Here is a 20533-nt window from a genome sequence, read left to right as displayed (position 1 = left end):
TAGGCTCAGCCTCATTCGACGGCCAATGAGTAATTTGCTTCTAGGTTATCATCGCGCATCTCTCTTTAGCCGAAAATGGTAAAAGAGGCAGCAAGAAAGTGCTCCCATTGTGGCCAAAATGGCCATAACTCAAGAACATGTACTAAGGATTGTATCAAATTGTTTGGAGTTAGCATTGAAAAACGTGAACAAACAATTAAAGGAAGTGCTAGCTTGGATAACATAGCAGCCTTAGATGACATTAACGGTGCACATCATGTCGATCCCGGCTATAGTTCCGACGGCGTTATCGGTTCTAAGAGAGGCAGAACAGCGTATACAAGGAAGAAAGGTACATGTGATCCATTTATTACATCTCATCATTCATCTATTTGTTACTAAATGCTAATAACAATCTCGATGTTCACCGCTCCGACAAGTCCCGTAATCTGGATGGCAATAGCATATGGGAATACGTACATGCCTTCCAGTCGATCATCATCGATAATAGCTATATGGCATGCGATGACAATCGCTTGGCGTTTTTTTTCATAAAAGATTTCAATTCTCGCAGTGGTTTATGGTTATGCCATGGGATAATCGCACTTGTTATTGTTTTATTGTATATCTTCTAGGGTTAATGTATTGTCAGGATTCTACTCATTTATGTTGCGTCTGTTTCCATCGCCACCGGGTTTTTTTTTTATTCTTTCCGTCACCGATCATGTCATGCAGATAACACATATATTCTATTTATAAAAGAATATCCATAGACAAATGGATGCTAAGTTGTTAGTTTGTTTTATTGATTTTTATTTCATGTTGATATATATCAACCAGATCTGGGCATGGGTGACACGAAATATCTGAAAGATAGATATGGTGTGTGTTTGGTTAAACGTATATCATTTTCAAGGGCCATTGGAAGCGAGGTCTGGACAATGGATCATGGATTTATTTGTGTGTTTGATTAACCTCCTTTCTCATTTCCAGGCAAGCCATGGACCGAGGAGGAGCATAGAACATTTTTATCTGGCCTAAGCAATCTTGGCAAGGGCGATTGGAGAGGCATTTCGAAGAAATTTGTGATTACTAGGACCCCAAGTCAGGTTGCTAGTCATGCACAGAAGTATTTTCTGAGACAGCAGGCTTCAAATGAGAAGAAGAAACGTAGATCAAGCCTCTTTGACATGACCTTCAAAGGAACTGTATGTCTCTTATAGCATTCACAACAATACATAGCAATTTCTCTTTCCCCGTGATAATTTACTGGACTTTGATGGCCTTATTACATCAGGATCTGGCTTCTCATCAGGATGCTCCGAAACTGCCTTTAATTAAGACTTGTGGGAGTTCATCACAGGTAATTCTAGTTTGCTTTTCAAGTTTAGTTGCTCAAAAGTTATTTGTTTGAACAAGTGAAATTAGGTGTAATGGCTTGTTGCAATCAAACAGGCTAGCACCTCTTCAGCTTCACCATTGAGGAAAGCTGGCGAGGATATCCCATCACCAGTGAGTTCCACCTTCAGCAAGCAACTTTATATATCATTAACTGTATAGAACTTACTAATCATGAGTTCTTCTTCATCTTTACAGGCTATCAGCCCATTACACCTCATCAACCAATTTCCTTTGCTTTGCTTGCATAATCCCCAGGTCATGAGTCCTACTGTCGCAGCCGGTACTGGCGTTTCAAACTACAATCCTTGCATGGTAAGAAAAAGTTTGGCTCTTGATACATATTTTTGTGAACTTTGACGGCATTAATTCAAAAAATTTCTCTTCAGAACCGAGCTGCATCTTTTATTTAAGGTACACAAACATTCATCCTATTATCCCCTGGCCTGCTCCTTTGCATCATTCAGAATTTACCTAGTCTGAAACCCTAAACTTTCTAGTTTACGAGCCAGTATGTTCTTCACATGTTATATGTTTTTTGCATCTAGAAAAAAGCAAATATTTCCTGGAATTAGTATATTTATCAACATTACTTCAATTCTGTAATTACAAAGTACCATTTTCTTTTTTTTTCTTTTTTTTTAAAATTTTCTCCAATAAATAATCCTGATCATCGCCTATCTTCTTACAGCAACGAGTCCTTGCCAATGGACGGCGGAGCTTTCCGGCAAGTAAAGCAACACCCTTTGTCTCCATGATGAACTATCCAAGGGCCTACCATCCTTACATGCTTAACAGCCCTGCAAGCCTGGTTGGTTGCGCACCTTGTATTGCCCATCAACCATCCGGTATCCCTTCACCAAGTTCATTTCCTCAGAGCTTTTCTCCACAAGGTGCTTCAACTTCATTAGCAAAAATGGAAGACCCTCTTGAGCTTAAAATTGGACAACCCCCTAAATCCCCCCAAGGAGCAAATATATCATCCCCAGCATCTGGTGCCATTAGTGTTATATGAAGAAATTTAGCTTCAAAGTTCCCTGCATTAAGCAGCAGTACGTGGAAGTCTAGAACTAGATTTTATATACTTCAGTTACTGTGCATTAAATAAAGTTTTGAATTATAGATTTTTTTCAAATTTTTTCCCCTTTTTTGCTTTATTATTATTATTATTACCAAGAATTAATTGAGAAAAAATCATTGTTCCCATCCTCACATGTAATTGTTCATTAGAACATTAGAATAGTAAGGTGTTTTTTTTTCTTTTCAATTTTTTTTTTAATTTTCATATTTTAACATTGAATTGAATTTATTGAAAATTGAAATTTATTATTTATTTTGGTGTCATTTAAACAATATTATCATAGTCTCGGAAAAACATCACAACATTGGATTGGTACTCAGTTTTACAGTCGTTTATTTTTTTTCTATCGTATTATTAAATAAAAATGATGTATCATATTATTAAATAAAAAATGATTCTGAAAAAGATGTAATTATTATGAATTGGTCTTCATGATTTATTTCAATTTATTTTCTATAGAGTTATCATGATTTTTGAAAAATATGACAACATTGGGCTGGTGCTTGATTTTTTGAGCATTTTTTTTATCATATTATTAAATAAGAGATTATTCTAGAAAAAAACACAATTATTGAGAATTAATCTTCATGATTTATTTTAATTTATTTTTTATAGGGTTATTGTTGTCTCATAAAAATATCTCGGTATTGTGTTGGTACTCAGTTTTGCAAGTGTCTATATTTTTATCATTTAATTGAATGAAAATAATTTCAAGAAAAAAAAACAAAGTTATTAAACTCAATGGAGTTTATAACCCAGGTTATGGGTTTGGTGGGTTAACCTAAGTTTACCTGGGTTGATCTAATGTGTCATCAACTCAATATTGTTTTAAGAAAAGTTGTAGCTTTGAAAATATTTTTAAAGTCAAATCATGTTTTAGCAGTCGTTCGAGTTTTTTTTAACCCGTCAAGTCAGTCAGATCACACTAGGACAAAAAAAATCTTAATCTCACTATAACGTAACACTAGGAATTATCTTGTCCAATACTAAAAGTCATGTTTGATCTTTCAACATGTGTCATCTCATTCCCATATTTAGGCATATGCAAGTGGTTAATTTCTTGCTTTCTAGAGCAAATAAGAGGAGGAAACTAAAAATTTTGGTTTTTTTCAATAGTGTTTTGCATTATAGAGAACAATGTGATTTTAAGTGTTCCTATAGTGTGGAAAAGTTTAATTTGGTTTCTGAAGTTTTTAATTTTTACATATTATTGATCCTTATATGATTTTAAGTGTTAATGTTTCGATTCTAAAACTATTTTTTATGTTGAGAGAGGAGAAGAAAGTTGTTGGTACATGAAGAGGAGAAAGAGTTTTCAACCGCCATATTCTGACCATAAAAAAGCCAATTTTGATGTTAATAGGTTCATTACTAGCTAACTGAATAAAAGCAACATAAACATTGGTGTAATAGTTTTTGTTGTTGTTTACCTACTAAAACCATAATGAAAATTTTTTATTGGTAGTTTCAAACAGAAACAATGATGTAATATTTTCCTAGCATTGCTAACATGTCAAATTATTGATAGAAATTCCATCGGTAATTTTAAGAGAAATTAAAACCCAACAGTGATTCTCAACTCATTTTTATATTCTTCTTTCAAAACAAATTACAACAGCCCTCTCATCTCCATAAAAATGTTTGACAACACCCTCACAAACTCCACAAATCTAACCATTATAACCTGTCAATATTAACACAACATCCCTTCAAAGGCTCGAGCTTCCCTCCCTTAGTTTCATTTCTTGTCAAGCTTTACTCTACCAACTCTGATATTCATTAGGGATGATAATGGCAATAAAGCCCTTGATTTGTAATAACTCTCGAAGTTACAAGTTTGAATCAACATTTTAATGGTACCTATTTAAAATCTTCCAAAACCTCAAGGCTCTAAATTCAATTATAATTAAGAATGATAATGACCTGGCTTTTAAATGACACCACTAATAATATTGTTAATGTCCTGGTTCTAACAATCTATTCATCATTTCTTGACAAAGTGGCTATCTATTATCGATGGCTTTTTAAAAGTTCCCACAAACAACGCCATTGATTATGTCTATTTATACCTCATGGGCTTGAAGGCCAAGTTAAGGCCTGAGATAATATTGTTAATGTCCTGGTTCTAACAATCTATTCATCATTCATTGGCAAAGTGGCTAGTAGATCATGCTTGTTACCTCTAAAATGTCATTTTTTTATATATTTAGGGACTCTTCAACAATTAAATTAATGTCAGTTCAGAGGGAGATCAATTATACTTTTGAAAAAATGATTGTTTAAGATAAATATACCATTGTAAAATAGGGAGAAGAAAATTGAACTTGCATGGAGATTATCTTCTTCTTTTTTTATAGCCCTTGAGGTCTTTTCCCTTGTTCCAAGGGAAAGGGTTGGCGTATTAGCAAAATATCTCTATCCTGTCAAGATAAAGAATCTCTTACAAATCAGGATAAGATATCCTTGTCTTGTTAGGAAAAAAATATCTTTGGCTCATCATGATAAATATCTTTGACCTACGGTCTTATTGGGGAGCTTGAGATTCTTTTGGAGTTAAAGAAAGCATAGGAGTAGCATTGGTGAATCTAGTAGATTGTCAGACTCATAGACGTTGGAAGATGGTGAGTCTGGCAGCTCACTAGACCCGCATGTGTCTGGGCTTGCGCTTGGCTGAGCTTAAAGCTAATGAGTTTGGTAGCTCACCAAACTTATACACGCCTAGACTCAATGATTGATTGAGCTCAAAGATAATGAGTCTGACAACTCGGTAGACTCTTGTATATCTGAGCTCAATGCTTGTTTATGCCTAGAGATGGTGGTTCATAACCCTCTCTTTAGCCATACTTCTAAAAGACAGTCCCATATAAATAAAAAACAATAAATATTGATCCATCACACACCTATAAAACATAAATTCTTTGCACAATACACACACACACACTCTCGAGTGTTGAATTCATGTGGGCTTTAAGTTCTGAGATTTGTTCATGTTCTTTAGTCTTGGAATATATGGTGTGGATTTGGGATTTTAAATTAATTAGTTTTGGAATATCAAGAGATTTGACATTTTGAATTTTTGTTTGTTTAATTTATTTGATCAAAGATCAAGAGACTTTATAAAAAAGATTAGTGGAATTTAATTACTCAATGTTTATGTATTTTATTTGTTATTGGCAAGGAGATAGACTAGAAATAATATAGTTGGTTGTAGAGTTGGTTCAACTCATCTCTTCTCATAAAAAAAAAACCATAAAGAAAAAAAAATAAGGACCTAATGAATTTATTAAATATTAATGAAAAAAGGTAGATTTTATCATTTGAATTTTTTGAAAAAAAAATTATGTAAATGGATAAATAGGTGGCACGTTTCTAAAAGAAAAGGAACGATAAAATAAAAGGATTTATTTCCTATCTTTTATGGCATTTTACAACAAAAAAGAATTATGTTCCACTTGGGGTAACTTTGTAAACCACGTGATAGTTTTCACCTAGAAAATAATAATAATAACCCCTAAACCAAACCAAAATAAAAGGCAAATAAAAGTAAAATCTGAAACTTGGAGGGTGGCGTCACACTATCAAATATTGCATGGTTAAGCTCAAGGAGAGGGCTGTATCAATCAAAAGAGTGCAAAAAGACTCCTAGATAAATCCAAGGTTTGCCTAAATTGTAACATGCTGGACAAACTTGCAGGAGTCTGTGAAGGATTAAGACATCAATTTTTATTTTTATTTTGTATTTTGATATATTGATATTTAAAATAAAAAATACAAAATCTGAAATACAAATCATAAAAAATATTTTTAAAAAACTTGTACTCTAATACCAAAAATACAAGCAAAGATTGCAGGTGGACTCTAGGACGCATGAAATCCGCCTCAAGAGATTTCAAATTAACAACGGAAATTGTTCGGCTAATTGAAAATAAATGACAAGAAGTTTGTTTGTGCTTCAAAAACTTGGGGAAGTCCGTGGAAGAAAGAATATAACAGTAACATTTAGTACCTGCATGCCACACATCTTTTGTACAAGCCATTTAACAAATAGAATCAAGACTAGTAATAACAAGGAACTTTGTTGAATTTCTTATGGAACAACTGAGAAAGCACATTTTTGAATAGTTTAAAACGGGGGGTAGCCTGCTATTCAAGGACAACTGAGAAACCATGCAAACTAGGAAGAGCAGCAGCCAGTGTTCTGGTTAACAGGCTGTCCACGTATCTGCACAGTGGGTGGCCTTGCATTGTTCGCTGCAGGTTGACTTGCCATCCTGTGGAAGTAGAGGAGATTATGAGGAAGGAAACTGCAAAGAAACGTACTTGTTTCTTTACCGCTCAACAAACAACTTTTTCTCTGTGCATCTTCTCACCTTAAATCTACGTTCTAGTATTTCACAAGTATATACATCACCAATTCATTTAAAAACATACCTGTTCTTGATGTCAGCAGCCATGGCCATAAAGGCTTGCTCCACATTGATGGCATTTTTTGCACTTGTTTCCATGAAGGGAATACCAATTTCATCTGCAAATGCCTTTTGAAAGCCAGATAAACAGTAGGAAAACAAGCATACTTTAGTAATCAGTAGCTCAGAAGCAACTATGGCGATAGATGATAGCAAGGGAGATCAGTTTTACCTTAGCTGTTTCATATGAAACAACTTTGTTAGCAGTGAGGTCCGACTTGTTCCCAACCAGAAGCTTGTTAACATTTTCACTTGCATATCGATCAATTTCATTTAACCATTGCTTAACATTGTTGAAACTCTCTTGGTCTGTCACGTCATAAACTATCTGCGACATGATGCAGCATTAACAAAAACAAATTTAGGGATATAAGAGGTAAAATGCCAAAAATATAAATGTATGCCAAACTCACTATAATGCCATGTGCCCCACGGTAGTAGCTGCTAGTGATTGTCCTGAACCGCTCTTGCCCTGCAGTGTCCCACTGGAAAAGGACACAAGGCAGGCATCACCAGCAAATAGAAGAAAATTTAACATGAACATTGTTGTTATCCATTTTTGGCCACCCACATAAATAAAAAATCAGAAAAAAAATACAAAAACAATTGAAAAAATATTGGAAGAAAATAAAAAATATATCAATGAGAAGAATATACCAGAACATCCAAGAAATTGTCAAAAACTGATTAAGACTTATACAAGTTTAGGAAATTTGAAACTGTACTTTCAAGGGATTAAGGCTCTATTGGAAAAGAAATATTCAATTTGAGGAAGGAAATTCAAAATTGGATGTTCAAGGACTCAATTGGAATTTTTTAAGGTCTAATTGAATTTATTGGGGAATTAATTGCAAGAAAAATTGTTTTTTTGAAGTTAATTTAAGCATTAATTGGAAGAAATTAGAGTCTTAGGGTTGAATTGCGATTTTTAAGAGTTAATTTAGTCAAATTAGAGCCTTAATTGCATAAATATTAAAGTTTGATGGGCAATTAGAGACACGATTGAAGAAATCCAAAACTAAGAATCAAACTGAAAAAGACACGTGAATGTAAGGGTTGAAATTGATTAAATCAGGGGTCAAATTGAATAAATTGAAAGTTTGTTGGTCAATTGAGGATCAGAATGCACAAATTCAGAACCAAAGACTAAAATGAAAATAGCGATCAACTTTGAGGTTGGCAATTGATTTTGGCAAGGGTGAAATTGCATAAAATTAAAAGTCTAGAGACAATTACGGATACAATTAAAAGCAATTGGAAGAATAGAGACTCAATTGAAATTTGTTAAATCCCAAATTAAAAACCCTAAATGACATATCTTTCAAACTTAATGAAGAGAAGATGAATGACACGTCGTTTGTCAGCTTGCACCTTTGTTTTGCTAATTTTAGCCGATCAAGATGCATGAATGTGGAGTTATAGACATCTAAAATGAGTGAGGTTGGATCTAAATGAAAGGTGTGCACCCTTTCTATCAATTTCAAGTGGTCTCAGACGATGATAACGTCAGAATTGCCCCGACAAGACCTCGAAAGTGGGCAACTCAGCCAACACTAACAGAGCAACTATCATGCAAAAACCAAATTTTTACGTGTTCACACAAAAAGGCTCCTCAATAGGCTCTTATCAAGGGTTTACAACACTTCTCTCAAGACCAAGAGGTCAAAAATGGATTCAAGACCTCTTAAAACCTAGGAAAACCCTATATATGCCCCCTTCAAGATCAAGAAAAATGGCGGAAAAAAAGTAAAGAGAGGAAAACGAAAAAAAATATTGACAAGGAAGCTAAGTGTAAAGGTTTGAGAGGCTAACACAATTTTCTCAAGTTTCTTAATCATAGCAAGTTTGTGTGAGGCAAAACTTTCCAAATAAAAAAAAGAGAGAAAGTAGCTATTCTAGGTACATCATCTGATCCAAAAGCAAGCCTTTGTGGCCTACTTAAGATGTTTTTTTATTTTTTTTTGTTTTATATTAATGTTGACAAGCATAGAAAAGAGGTTTGAAATGTTTAACAAATGATGTTACATTCACCAATTTGTTGCTGTAATATTTATTTAATGAAGTTATTTCGATGTTTTTGATACATTAAAGTTTATGTTTAAGTTTGTTTTTAATATACAATATTGTTTTAGTATTTATTTAACTTAGGCCATGCATGTTAAAGTAAGAGTGTTTACCCTGGGTTTGTTAGGCTTGTTCATGCACAAAATGGGTTCATAAAACTAATTTTGAATCCATGTTGCATGAACAAATATGTTGTTTTAAGTTGATAGTTTTTTTTATTTGGTATCTCATGTTTGATTTTAATGCTTTGATATTTTTTTGTTAATTTCTTGGTTCAAACATGTTTGTGTATGATATTGTGACTTGTTGGGATAAAAACACGTGCTTTAGAAGCCAAAAATTTAATTTTCTGGGCTTAATAGTGGCTACCTTTGCTAGAGATTTTCTGGGCATGTTCTTCATGTTTTTGAAAAGAACATTGTCTTAACCCCTAGATTCGGACCATGTTTGATCCATTTCTTTGCACAAACACCTTTGTTATGCATAATTAGTTGATAATCTAGTGTTTATTTGCATCAATAACATGTTTTTGATAGGTTTTAATCCCAGATTATCGGTCCTTGCATGATTTCAAAAAATCGTGATGTTTTAGTGATAATCGAAGTAAATGGATACTAGATTATTGGTCCTTGCATGATTTCCAACATGTATGTGCCTTCATTTTGACCAATTCTGGTCTTTTTGGAACCCATGTTACAGGTTTCATGTTCAATGTTCTTGTAGTTTATCTTATTTGTGTGTTTGATTTGTTTTGTTCAAGAATTTTTTAGTTTCCGTGTTTTTTGGGTGTTTAATTTGTTTTCTTACTTTAGTTTTGTTTTGGGGTTGTTTTCGGATCAAACCAGAATTTTTTGTTCGATTTAAGGTTAAATAAAAAATTTCATATCAACCCAATAGGGATTTATAAAAAAAAAAAGGGTCAAAGGGTGTTTGGTTTGCCATCATTTTTTTTAAAGGGTTTTAATACCCGCATGATATCGGGTAGTAGATCAAAGCAATCAAGTCACAAATACAACTAAAATTTGAAAATCAGAGGATCGCAATACTATTCATTATACCAGACGCACGAGGAGTTAAAGACACAAAAAAGTTAGTATAAAAGACACAAAAAAGTTAGTATAAAAGAAACAGGAGACAAACATAAAATAAGTCTCGAACAATTCTCAAAATGATGTTATTGGGAGCTACCCTATTAAAACTTGAGGTGTTAACCGTAATAAGTTTCCCCTGAATACTAAACAAACAATATCTCAGAATATGAAAAGAGCATCTTACAATTTGAAGTTTAATGGTTTTTCCATCTTGCTCCACGGTGCGAATTTTCTGCAGAACAGAAAATCAAATTTATCAGTCGCATTCTCAAATCAAACCAACATTTGCGCAAGTCAATAACTCTCTAGATGCTTACGAAGTCAACTCCAATTGTGCTGATGTAACTTTCCAGATAGGAATCATCCTGCATTGAAAAGATAAAAAAAAGCAAGTTCAATGCATCAAACCTTCACAATCTAATGAGCTTGCAGTGACTACAATCAGCAAAAAGAGAAGACAAGAGGCCAAAAAAATTTAATCTTACAGCAAATCTCAAAAGCAGACATGATTTGCCAACACCAGAATCCCCAATTAGCAAAAGCTTAAACAAATAATCACTGCCACCAAAACAAAATTATTCAATTTAATTACAACCCATATCATAAAACTGAAGCACACAAAAAACCCACAAACCAGAACCAATGAATCACCCTTATTACTACAGATCCAATTAACCCCCTAAAATATTTTCACATATCCCAACAAAATCCAATTCTTTATACGAAAAGTTTTTTTAAAAAAAGTCGAGATCTTTGTAACTTACTATTCAGGTGTCATGGCTGTTAGTAAATTCGACCGGGAATTGAACCGGTCTGGAGAGTAACGAATCTGAAATCTGACAGGCAAAAGTAAAAACTAAGAGAAAGACAGTTATGAGCGACGATAAAAATGGAAAACCAAGAAGGTGTTTTTATACATGTATATAAATATATATGGGACCGGCAGCTTGGGGGCTTTAAATAGTTAATATAACATAGGACCAGCCCGAGGTGGCAGACTGATTACTAATATATGGACCGTTCAACTTCAATACTAGAAAGGGAGCAACCCGAAACTTAAAAAGCCCAAGAGACATTAAGCACACTTGTGTGATTATAGTATTGTTTGTTTTTATATTTTAAAAATATTTTTAAAAAAATTAAATTAATAATTTTTTAGTATTTTTATATTATTTTGATACGCTACTTTTAAAAATAATTTTTAAAAAATAAAAAAATATTATTTTAATACATTTTTATCTAAACAATATTTGAAAAATAACTATAATTACCCTTCTAAACAGGCTCGAACTTGATCTGCATTACCTTCAACATCTTGAATGCAGCTGCTTGAGGGGACGTCAAAAGGAAGAAACCTTAGATAAATTTTAAGAGTCTCGAGTCATGGCTTCCTATGATTTTTGGCTCAGCTTCACGTTGGCAGAGTAGCATTTGTTTTAAACATCTTGAATGCAGCTTGAGGGGATGTCAAAAGGAAGAAACTGTAGACAAATTTTGAGCTTTACATGAGTCTCCGAGTCGTGGCTTTCAATGATTTTTGGCTCAGCTTCATGCTGGCAGAGTGCAAAACCAGGAACATCTATAGTCATATTATTTTTGCCTTCAATTTTTTTATTTTTTTTTTAAACAAAAGTATGTCCGAACAAAATTGAATTCAATTTTCAGCTCATAATATTGTGTCCAAACTATATTAAAATAAACTATAGTGTCAAAACTCCATATTGGACCTTGACCCAACTATGGACATATTGTTTTTTTACCTTAGTACAATTACAAGCAAGGCCTATCGTACATAATCAGCTTTTAACAGTAACTGATTTGAGCCCAATTACAAGCGCGCGCAAAATTGATTCGGCTTTTCTTGAAAAATGTCCAAATTAAGTTAAGAAAAACTAAAAGCTTTGGGGTTTTTGAACCGTACACTTACATTTTAGCGACTGTTACACATTATTGTTGTGGATTATAATAATGATTTTTATTTTATTTTTCATCAAACTTTATTTTATTTTATTCTAGTATTATGCTTTCTTTTGACGGTTTTTATCCTTTACATTTTCTTAAGATGAGAAGGTTTTATTCTAATTATTTATTGTTTTAATTTGAAGCATTAAGTTACAGTTAAAAAATAAGGAATGCACTGAGAAATAAGAAAAAAACTAGGGTGGCCTATCTCAAATTCATTTGGAAATGCTAACTTAGTCCCCATATTTTGTTGTGGCTTTGCTTTAGATCCTTTTAGTTTTTGATATAAAAATTTATTTTATTTACGTTTTAGTTTGTGGATTGAGAAAGAGAGAAAACATCACTAAAAAACAGGAGAGCAGAGAAAAAGTTATCAGTTGACCACATTTTAACAATGAAAAGGGTCATTCTTAATATCAGTGAGTTTTATTTAATAAGAAAAATTTTATTAAGCTATGTTTTACTTTTTTTCTTGCCGAAAAAGGCATATCAAGTTTGAAAAAGCCCTTTTCTTTTGATTTATTAAGAAAAACTAAACGATTTGGGTTTTTAAATAGTGCATATGCACTATAGCATCTCTCACAAATTATCATGGACTACAATAGTGATTTTTTTTTTCATTTTAAACCAAATATTTTTCTTGATTTCTTCTTTTTATTTTATGTTTGTGTTTTTTAAGTTGATAGTTTCTAGTTTTTTGTATTTTCTTGAGATGTAAAGGTTTCAATAAGATTTTAGAGCTTGATTGTGGGTCAATTTAAATAGGTGTTTTTTTAATTTATAGCATCACGACACAATTAAGAAGACTAAGAATCAAATAGAGAAAAAAACATTAGGATAATCTATCTCAATTTTATGTGGAAAAGTTATCTTTAGTCCTTACATTTTGCACTAGCTTCGGTTTTGGTCCTTTAATTTTGAAATAATTTTTTATACAAAACTTGATTTTTTTTATTTTTAGTTTTTGAGTTCAGGAGAAGAGAGAGAAAGTTACCAAATAAAAAAGAAAAGAGAGAAAATTATGGTTGACCACATTTCATAACTAAAAAAGTTGTTATTGATAGGGGTGAGAAAAAAACCAAACAACTAATTAAAATAAGAAAACCAAAAAATAAATTAACTGAAAAAATTGAATTGAGAAAAGAAATTCAAATTAATCGTTTAAAAATATTATTATCTAAATATATATTAAAAAAGAATTCTTGGTTTAAAAAAAGAGAGGTTAAAAGCACGCGTATATTGTTTTTATGTTAGAAATAATTTTTGATCCAGTTTATTCACAAAATGTATGGGTTGTACTTTTGGCATAGAAAATTTGATCTTAGGATTTTTTTAACAGCAAAACCAAATAATAATGAAGATAGAGTTACTAATATTAGGTTTAAGACAATGATGCATCCATTGAAATTGGGATTCCGAATTCCTTCTACCATCGGGCACCGATCAAGCGGCGGAGGGAATTCGGAGATCTCAATTTTGGTGGACTGATCACAATTTTTTGATTTAACAAATTTGGTGAAATTAACTCCAAATTTGGAGGAATCTATTCAACTGCACAAAATAGTAGCTAGGAGCATGCGGATACATTGCAATGGCATTTAGAAACGGGCATCTTCTTTCATTCTCAATAAAGAAAGCACAAAACTTTAATGAACATCACAAGATTTGCATACTTGCAAAGGCCCTCGATGATCATGTTCCCAAATGCAAATTAATTAAAAAGAAAGAAAGAAAAAAAAAACCAGCGGGAATTATTTCCATGTCTAGAATATCAAAATCTTCAAAACAAGTAGCTATAGCTAGCTAGGTAATCTCAATATAAAAATGTTTGCATACATCGAAAATAATTTTTCATCAGAACATTATTATGCATGCGTACCGAGTTCATCAATTTAGTGTCATAACAAACATTGAAAAATAAATAAAAACTCGAGATGGAAGGAAGTGCAAGACATAAAACAACATCCTATATATTCTAAGAATTGCACTGCTAAAGAAAATGAAGATCAGTTTTGATCATTTTTCTGGGACTTTTGTGATGTTTTGTTTGTTTTGGCATGCCCGAATCTCCCTGATCGAGTGGTAGAAACCCTGTTTGCGTACCGTCACTATCAGTATCAATGTCTCCTTCAATTGTCAATCCTTCAATCCTTGCAGCTATGGAATCCATATTTCTAACTCCCACATTTACGTCTGCCAAAAATGTAAGAAGGAATTAAAAATCCAGGAGAGACGAATTCTACGAGCTAGCAAGATTCATCCAATGATATCAATAAGAAGGAACTGATGTCAATCAAACTATAAACTCATTGGCCATACAATTTAATATACAGTCATTTGGATCATGTCTGTCATGCTCTAAACCCTTTTATTACCTGGATTGGAAAAGAACCATAAAACAAGGCCACAAAGAAGCAGCACGAACGGAATAATATGGACAGCATTTTCTGCAAACTTCGCACGTGACTTCTCCTTCATAGCCAATTCCACCATTGGATCATAGGCTGGCAGCTGATTCAATTCCATGGACGATGACATTCTCATCCCTTGAGTTCCCTCATTGGGCGACGAGTGCATATAGTACTGATCAGCCATCCTGTGCTTGAAGTAATCGTCGTCGGCAACCCGGTTCCAGCTTGCTGATCTATGCATTTTTTGTGTTTGTTTGGCAAGAACAATGACAAGAAAAAAATAAACGGAATGAAGAAGAAGGAGAAAGGGTATATATATATATATATATATATATATATATATATATGGACAAAAATGGAAGTGTATTTTTTATGATGGTTCTTCGTTAATGAATTCAAGGAAAACGGCTTGGATTTGGGAGAATCTGTTTTTTTGGCTGTCCTCTTTTTCTATGTAAGAGGGTTTGTTAAGGTGAATTAGTCTTTGTTAGCTATTATTACAACCTACCTAGTCATTAAATACAAGGAAATGTGTTCAAGGACGGACTTCTTTTTTGAGAAAATTATCAAATTATCTCATCATTTATTTTTTAGAAAACTATCCAAACTTGTCATCATTACATCTCATCTTAATCTATCATCTAATGAAAATTAAGAGTAGAGAAGGCCAAAGCCCCAACTCTATAAACCCACTAGAACTGGGTGGGTAATAACAGAGAAACATGGAAAAAGGGCAGAAGACCAAACCAGCACGGTTGACTCTAAACCAAAAGAACCAACCTGCTAAAATAAACTATGATCACCAAGACCTAATTAATACATAATCCTGACAACAAGCCAAGTAAAATAGCCATTTCATTTGCTACTTTGTTTCAACCCTGGATTGGTGAAAAAAGAACACACTGTAGAGAGAGAAGTTGCATCTAGGCCTTGATCTTTAGTTTATCGATGAAGTTCTTTCCTTCTGCGATGTCATTCTTGCATAGAAAATCCAGGAAATCTCTGAAGCTGCTCTCTTTATAGTTCTTAGGGTGTTTATCATCCACAAGCTCCTCTGCAGTCCCCATTTTCTCATCCATACCCATACTATGTAGGCTAGCGATTGAGATTCTAGTCCTTTCAGAATTCAGTATGGCCCTATGCACAACACTTTTGTACAAGCCATTGCTTAGTACCTCAAGATGGTCCCCTATGTGGACCTGAAGAGCACCATGAACTTCCGGGATTAGCTTCCACTTGCCTTCTCTTTTATCTATGACTTCAAGGCCAGCCGAGTTCTGGAGGACAATGCTTAAGCAAGTGTAGTCCGAATGCGGCGGCAATCCTAGTGCGAGTTCAGGGTTTGGGCATGGAGGGTAGCAATTAACTGCCATGACTTGCATTCCATCCTCCATCTGGTTGCTCAAGTAACTTGGACCCAGCCCAAGGCTCTCATTGATGGCTCCCATTACCTCCAAGGCTAGTTTCCTAACTTCTTTGCAATATTTTCCCATGTTTTCCCTAAAGTACAAAAATTCCTAGATATGAGAAAATCTAGGAATTTGTTAAGAAAAGACAAACAGAGATTCATGCAATTGGACCCCGAATTAATGAGATTCATCAATTATAAGCTGCTTTCCATTTGCATTGTTTTGCTGAGACAATTAATATAATTGGCATATAGTAAATTAAAATGCCAACTTGGGATTGAACTATGTATTTAGTTCAGTGGTATGCAGGGATGGAGTGAATGCAAGTGTACCAGCAGTTGTTTTTTATTTAAAAATATATTAAAATAATATTTTTAAAAAATTATTATTGATATCAATATATTTTAAAAACATAAAAAAATTAATTTGAAGTAGATGAATAACTACATGAAATATCAAGTTTGAAGCATATTAAATATCAAGTTTTGCCTTTATGGCCTTAAGAATTAGAAGAAAAAAACAAGTTAAGATAAAAATAACTACCTGTAATGAGGTGGATGTTTTGGCCATAGATGAATCCAGTCAGATAAAGGATGTGCATAATGCTTGAGGAAAACCCTCCAAAACTGGAACTTGTCATCTCCATCTTTGAGGCTCGTCCCATACCTTACTGGCTTCTTTACATCATTAGACATGAACTTCACCTTCTCTTCGGTAGGTAATTTGAAAAAATCCGACGCCACAGAAAGTGCTCCATCCAATATTGATTGGCAAATTCCATGATTGACAATCTGTGTGATCAATATATAAGCAGAAAATAAAATAAAAAATGAATGCTGTCGAGTTCCATAAATTTATGCTGTACGCTTGTTACGCTAGTCCAAGCAATAGAGATCGATATCCCATTACCTGTACATGTCGAACAGCCATTATATATAACTGGGTAAAATATTGCGATACTTACTTGAAAGAATCCCACTTGGTGACAAGCATTTCCAATTTCTTTAATGGCATTAGCCCTTTGTGTAGCATCCTGTCTCAACCTAGAAAAATCAACAACAGGCACATTGGCAGTCTCTGGAGTCAAACTCAGACGATTTGAAGATGGAATTACATAACAATCTGGCACGTATGACCAGCTTCTCTCTTGTGCACTGTTGCCAATTGTAAATGAACTTGAGCTATCCTTTTTTTCCATCTCAAAACCTCAACCAAAAAATGTCTCAAAAAAGGCTCAAAATAGTACCAAAATATGAGTAGAAGGATAAGCAGGTAAAATAAAAATTTGACGGTTTTTGGTAGAGTATCTAAGAGTGGGGTTTATAAAGGAGAGTTTTGAGTGTCAAAAGTAAGTTTGTTAGTACTTCGGACACGCAGACCAGTTTCAAGAGTAAAAGCTGCAACGTTTTCCTGCAATTCTGATGTAGACATTATGTCAAAACTGGGAAAAATCATCTGTTCTCTATCCCATCCAGCAATTGATAAAAGCTAGAAAACAAAAGTGAACTTTTTGCAGGAAAGTCATGGGAAGTTGTGGATTTATGTAGCCAGTTGATTGAATTGAACTTGCCCTGCAACGCACCTTTAAAACCAACTAGACTAAAGGGGGTCTCTCTGTTGAACATGTGTTAAGCCACAAGCCCACTTGCATTGTCGCCTCCTCAAAACTGCTGGTATTGAGGCCCGTTGTTTTTCAGATGAGGATAGAGCATCCTAATTATGACCAGCTTGATTCAATCACACACATGCAAAGCCTGTTTAATATATCTCTTTCTTGCAAGCAGCCAGGCCCTAGCTCTATGGCTGCGTCATGAATATTATAACCAGAAATTGAGTATAGCCATAAGATTTTATTATTTATCTGGATACCCAGGAAAAGTTTGTTTTGAGCCAACAAATTTTGAAAGACACCATCCATTTTTTCCCACATCATGATCATGAAAAAGACTATAGTACTTAAAAAGCATTAATCGTATTCAGTGAACAATTCGTGTACTATTCCTAGCTAGAGACTGGAAAATTCTATCAGCATGTGTGTATATGACTGATGTCCAGAATTGACCCAGTGCATGTTGTCTTCAGACGGATTTATATATTTCGTTTTGATTATTTCCTCCATATTCTTGAAAATAAGGGCTACACTGGTATGCGTACAGTACTGTGCATATTCGCATGCAAGAACGTGCATCTAAACCATTCGGATGTGTTGAAAAGCTGCCGCCTTTAACTTTCATGTAATTTCTTTTGGCTTTATAACGTTGGTCCACCGGTTTGGTGCATGGTCGCCATTCCCTAAAATAATCCAAAGTGCAAATCCTAATCAGCTCCCATCTCCTCTTCTTCAAGCAATCATTCCAATGTGTTATTTGATTTGCTAGTGGACATGGAAATCAGTAAAATTGCTCAAGTCAAAAACTAAGAATTTGGAGTTGGAAGGGGGTTCAACTTCCTCATAGCAGGCAAGCCTTTTCTTCTCACCAACCTCACCAACTATAAAGAAAATGAATAGAACTTGCGACACAATAAAGGACGATGGTTCGACCACCCACGTCGGCTGATAAACTATACTGACCATATCTTGCCCCAATCCATCCACCACGTGACAAAAATGTTAAATTAGTGGATGTTATGGAGGTTAAACGTCTACACATGTAGTCCCTCAATTCTTATATTTCAGTCATTTTAACCCCTCCACTACGAATTTCAGCTCAGCAACCCTATATATACTTTCCATTTGTGTTTTTTCATGTCCTCATTAATTTTCACTTAATTATAAGTATATCTGTGGAAACACATGACATCCATATAATGACCATAATTTGTATGAAGGACTGAAACAACAATGAATTGAAAGTATAAGGGTTAGTGTGCCTAAAACTTTATTAAAGGGATTAAGATGACCAAAATAAAAAACATGGGATCGGACCACCTAAAAAGTAATTTACCCTGTTTTTGATAGGTGGAGACCGCACCACAATTTCAATCAAGCTTGAGCACCGCAATCCCAATATTCACTTCGGACCGATGCTTTAATATGATTTAGATGAAGGAAAATGCTCCTTTCATGATGAATTGATGTTCGAAACAAGAATGTCTTTTGACAATTTTTTTTAGTCTTGAATCCCTTCAATTTGTAGTAGGTATATATATTGAAAAGATAATATTGATTTAAGGGTGGATAGTGCAGTTTATTCCTTCTCGATTTCTCAAACAAACCATGTTGTATAAAATAAACTCAAAAAAAAAAAAACATGAAACTAACACAAGTATCGCAAATTTGAAGTTAGGTCATCTAATCTTAATCAACCTTCACATATATATATATATATATATATATATATACACAAGCTGTGCCTAATCATCTTCTTCTCGTGTTTGCCATCACTATTCACATATCAATGGCTAAGCTGGTTTTGGTCTATTCTCTGGTTGTTCTTGGCCTAGCATTAACAAGCAATGCAGCAACTTACATGGTAGGTGATAACTCTGGCTGGGACATAAGTACTGGCCTTGATACATGGGCACAGAGCAAGACATTTGTCGTTGGGGATCTTCTATGTAAGTACTTTTACGTTATGGTCATAATTTAATGTTTCAATCACTAGGAAAAAAAAAAAATTGAATGGCAACAGGACTGATCTCTCTCTCTCTCTCTCTCTTTTTTCCTGTCAATCGTTGTAGTGTTTCAATATTCATCATCCCACAGTCTTGAGGAGGTGAAGAAAGAAGATTTCGACAGCTGCAACACCACTAATGTTGCAAGAACATTCACAAATGGGAACACAACCGTGCCATTGACAGAACCTGGGACGAGATACTTTGTTTGTGGTAACCAGTTACATTGTCTAGGAGGAATGAAGCTTCAGGTAAATGTAGAAGACAACCAAGCAAATCCACCGATTGGGGCGCCACAAGCACAGCCAGCAGGGGGTACTCTTACACAACCTTCTTCTAAGAGCAACAATCCTGCCTCTGTTATTCCAACTTCAGCGGGGTTTGTCTATGGGGGAAGGGATTGTATTGTGATGGCTTTTCTTGGTTTTGTGGCTTCCATGTTCTGGGTGGTGCAAGTTTGATTAGTAAATGTTTGTAATCTTATTTATTTATTTATTATTATTATTTTATTAATATGAATGTTCGAGTCAGCTTATGTATATTTTAACTAATTTTACGGACCTTAAAGTTAATGACTATGTAAATTTTCAGTGACTTTAAAGGGACTCAAACTCACGACCATTAAGGAATAAACTCAAGACCCAACCAGTTAAGTTATTTCTATGGTTATTTATTTATTTAATTTTTTATTTTTCATGTATGGTGAGGTTGATCTTATTTTTTAATTTGACAATTTCTTGTTCTTGTAATTTTCTGCTACGATGAAAAAAATTCTCTAAGTTTTTTTTTTTTTTTTTTGTTGGTAATAATCGAAAGAATCTCAAGCTTGTTTGTTGTATGTACCAGCTGTATAACACCATGTTAGCCAAGTTTTAGGAGGTTAGCTAGCAATTTCAATACAATATCTGTATCATATACGAGCAATGTTTTAGGAATCCTTGTATATGTTATCACACATGCATTACAGAATGGATGAGCAATTCTCTCCAACCTTTTTTTTATTTTCTAATTTGGTATTGGAGCACCTGAAATGGCCTCGCCCTCAAGCCTCTAGCCT

At 34.0% G+C, this 20533-nt stretch overlaps 5 protein-coding genes across 5 annotated transcripts; 2 read left to right on the top strand and 3 right to left on the bottom strand.

The window, feature by feature from the left end:
• The first annotated feature begins 75 nt into the window (after positions 1-75).
• On the top strand, positions 76-2392 carry LOC133703131 (probable transcription factor At5g61620). Its single transcript, XM_062127568.1, has 6 exons — positions 76-331; positions 973-1187; positions 1277-1342; positions 1435-1491; positions 1576-1692; positions 2069-2392. Exons 1-6 carry the CDS (start codon positions 76-78, stop codon positions 2390-2392), a joined length of 1035 nt encoding a protein of 344 aa, XP_061983552.1.
• A 4006-nt stretch (positions 2393-6398) lies between these two features.
• Positions 6399-11003, bottom strand: LOC133679646 (GTP-binding protein YPTM2-like). Its single transcript, XM_062102309.1, has 8 exons — positions 10844-11003; positions 10565-10637; positions 10397-10444; positions 10264-10311; positions 7338-7409; positions 7097-7252; positions 6890-6993; positions 6399-6729 (listed from the first exon to the last, which is right to left on the bottom strand). Exons 1-8 carry the CDS (start codon positions 10855-10857, stop codon positions 6633-6635), a joined length of 612 nt encoding a protein of 203 aa, XP_061958293.1. The 5' UTR covers positions 10858-11003; the 3' UTR covers positions 6399-6632.
• Positions 11004-14031: 3028 nt separating this feature from the next.
• On the bottom strand, positions 14032-14693 carry LOC133682211 (uncharacterized). The gene is made up of 2 exons (XM_062105497.1): positions 14417-14693; positions 14032-14234 (listed from the first exon to the last, which is right to left on the bottom strand). Exons 1-2 carry the CDS (start codon positions 14691-14693, stop codon positions 14032-14034), a joined length of 480 nt encoding a protein of 159 aa, XP_061961481.1.
• A 357-nt stretch (positions 14694-15050) lies between these two features.
• LOC133691676 (flavanone 3-dioxygenase 3) lies at positions 15051-17059 on the bottom strand. The gene is made up of 3 exons (XM_062112283.1): positions 16826-17059; positions 16405-16652; positions 15051-15952 (listed from the first exon to the last, which is right to left on the bottom strand). The coding sequence occupies exons 1-3, from the start codon at positions 17057-17059 to the stop codon at positions 15376-15378; spliced, it is 1059 nt and encodes a 352-aa protein (XP_061968267.1). The 3' UTR covers positions 15051-15375.
• A 2173-nt stretch (positions 17060-19232) lies between these two features.
• LOC133689175 (mavicyanin-like) lies at positions 19233-19985 on the top strand. The gene is made up of 2 exons (XM_062108958.1): positions 19233-19419; positions 19543-19985. The coding sequence occupies exons 1-2, from the start codon at positions 19260-19262 to the stop codon at positions 19935-19937; spliced, it is 555 nt and encodes a 184-aa protein (XP_061964942.1). The 5' UTR covers positions 19233-19259; the 3' UTR covers positions 19938-19985.
• Positions 19986-20533: the final 548 nt, after the last annotated feature.

The sequence above is a fragment of the Populus nigra genome, chromosome 1 (genome assembly GCF_951802175.1).
Source record: "Populus nigra chromosome 1, ddPopNigr1.1, whole genome shotgun sequence".
Lineage (NCBI taxonomy): Eukaryota > Viridiplantae > Streptophyta > Magnoliopsida > Malpighiales > Salicaceae > Populus > Populus nigra.
This window is presented reverse-complemented; position numbering and strand designations above follow the sequence as displayed.

What these genes read in the sequence shown, in the direction of transcription:
- LOC133703131 (XM_062127568.1), top strand. Translation starts at nt 76, where the DNA reads ATGGTAAAAGAGGCAGCAAGAAAGTGCTCCCATTGTGGCCAAAATGGC. An exon ending in GCGAGGATATCCCATCACCA is followed by an intron (nt 1,492 to 1,575) that starts GTGAGTTCCACC and finishes TCATCTTTACAG; the next exon opens with GCTATCAGCCCATTACACCT. An exon ending in CAAACTACAATCCTTGCATG is followed by an intron (nt 1,693 to 2,068) that starts GTAAGAAAAAGT and finishes ATCTTCTTACAG; the next exon opens with CAACGAGTCCTTGCCAATGG.
- LOC133689175 (XM_062108958.1), top strand. Translation starts at nt 19,260, where the DNA reads ATGGCTAAGCTGGTTTTGGTCTATTCTCTGGTTGTTCTTGGCCTAGCA. An exon ending in TGTCGTTGGGGATCTTCTAT is followed by an intron (nt 19,420 to 19,542) that starts GTAAGTACTTTT and finishes CAATCGTTGTAG; the next exon opens with TGTTTCAATATTCATCATCC.
- LOC133679646 (XM_062102309.1), bottom strand. An exon ending in GTGGGGCACATGGCATTATA is followed by an intron (nt 7,253 to 7,337) that starts GTGAGTTTGGCA and finishes ATCATGTCGCAG; the next exon opens with ATAGTTTATGACGTGACAGA. An exon ending in GCTGCTGACATCAAGAACAG is followed by an intron (nt 6,730 to 6,889) that starts GTATGTTTTTAA and finishes CTACTTCCACAG; the next exon opens with GATGGCAAGTCAACCTGCAG.
- LOC133691676 (XM_062112283.1), bottom strand. Translation starts at nt 17,059, where the DNA reads ATGGAAAAAAAGGATAGCTCAAGTTCATTTACAATTGGCAACAGTGCA. An exon ending in ACCAAGTGGGATTCTTTCAA is followed by an intron (nt 16,653 to 16,825) that starts GTAAGTATCGCA and finishes TTGATCACACAG; the next exon opens with ATTGTCAATCATGGAATTTG. An exon ending in AAACATCCACCTCATTACAG is followed by an intron (nt 15,953 to 16,404) that starts GTAGTTATTTTT and finishes TTTGTACTTTAG; the next exon opens with GGAAAACATGGGAAAATATT.
- LOC133682211 (XM_062105497.1), bottom strand. Translation starts at nt 14,693, where the DNA reads ATGCATAGATCAGCAAGCTGGAACCGGGTTGCCGACGACGATTACTTC. An exon ending in ATGGTTCTTTTCCAATCCAG is followed by an intron (nt 14,235 to 14,416) that starts GTAATAAAAGGG and finishes CATTTTTGGCAG; the next exon opens with ACGTAAATGTGGGAGTTAGA.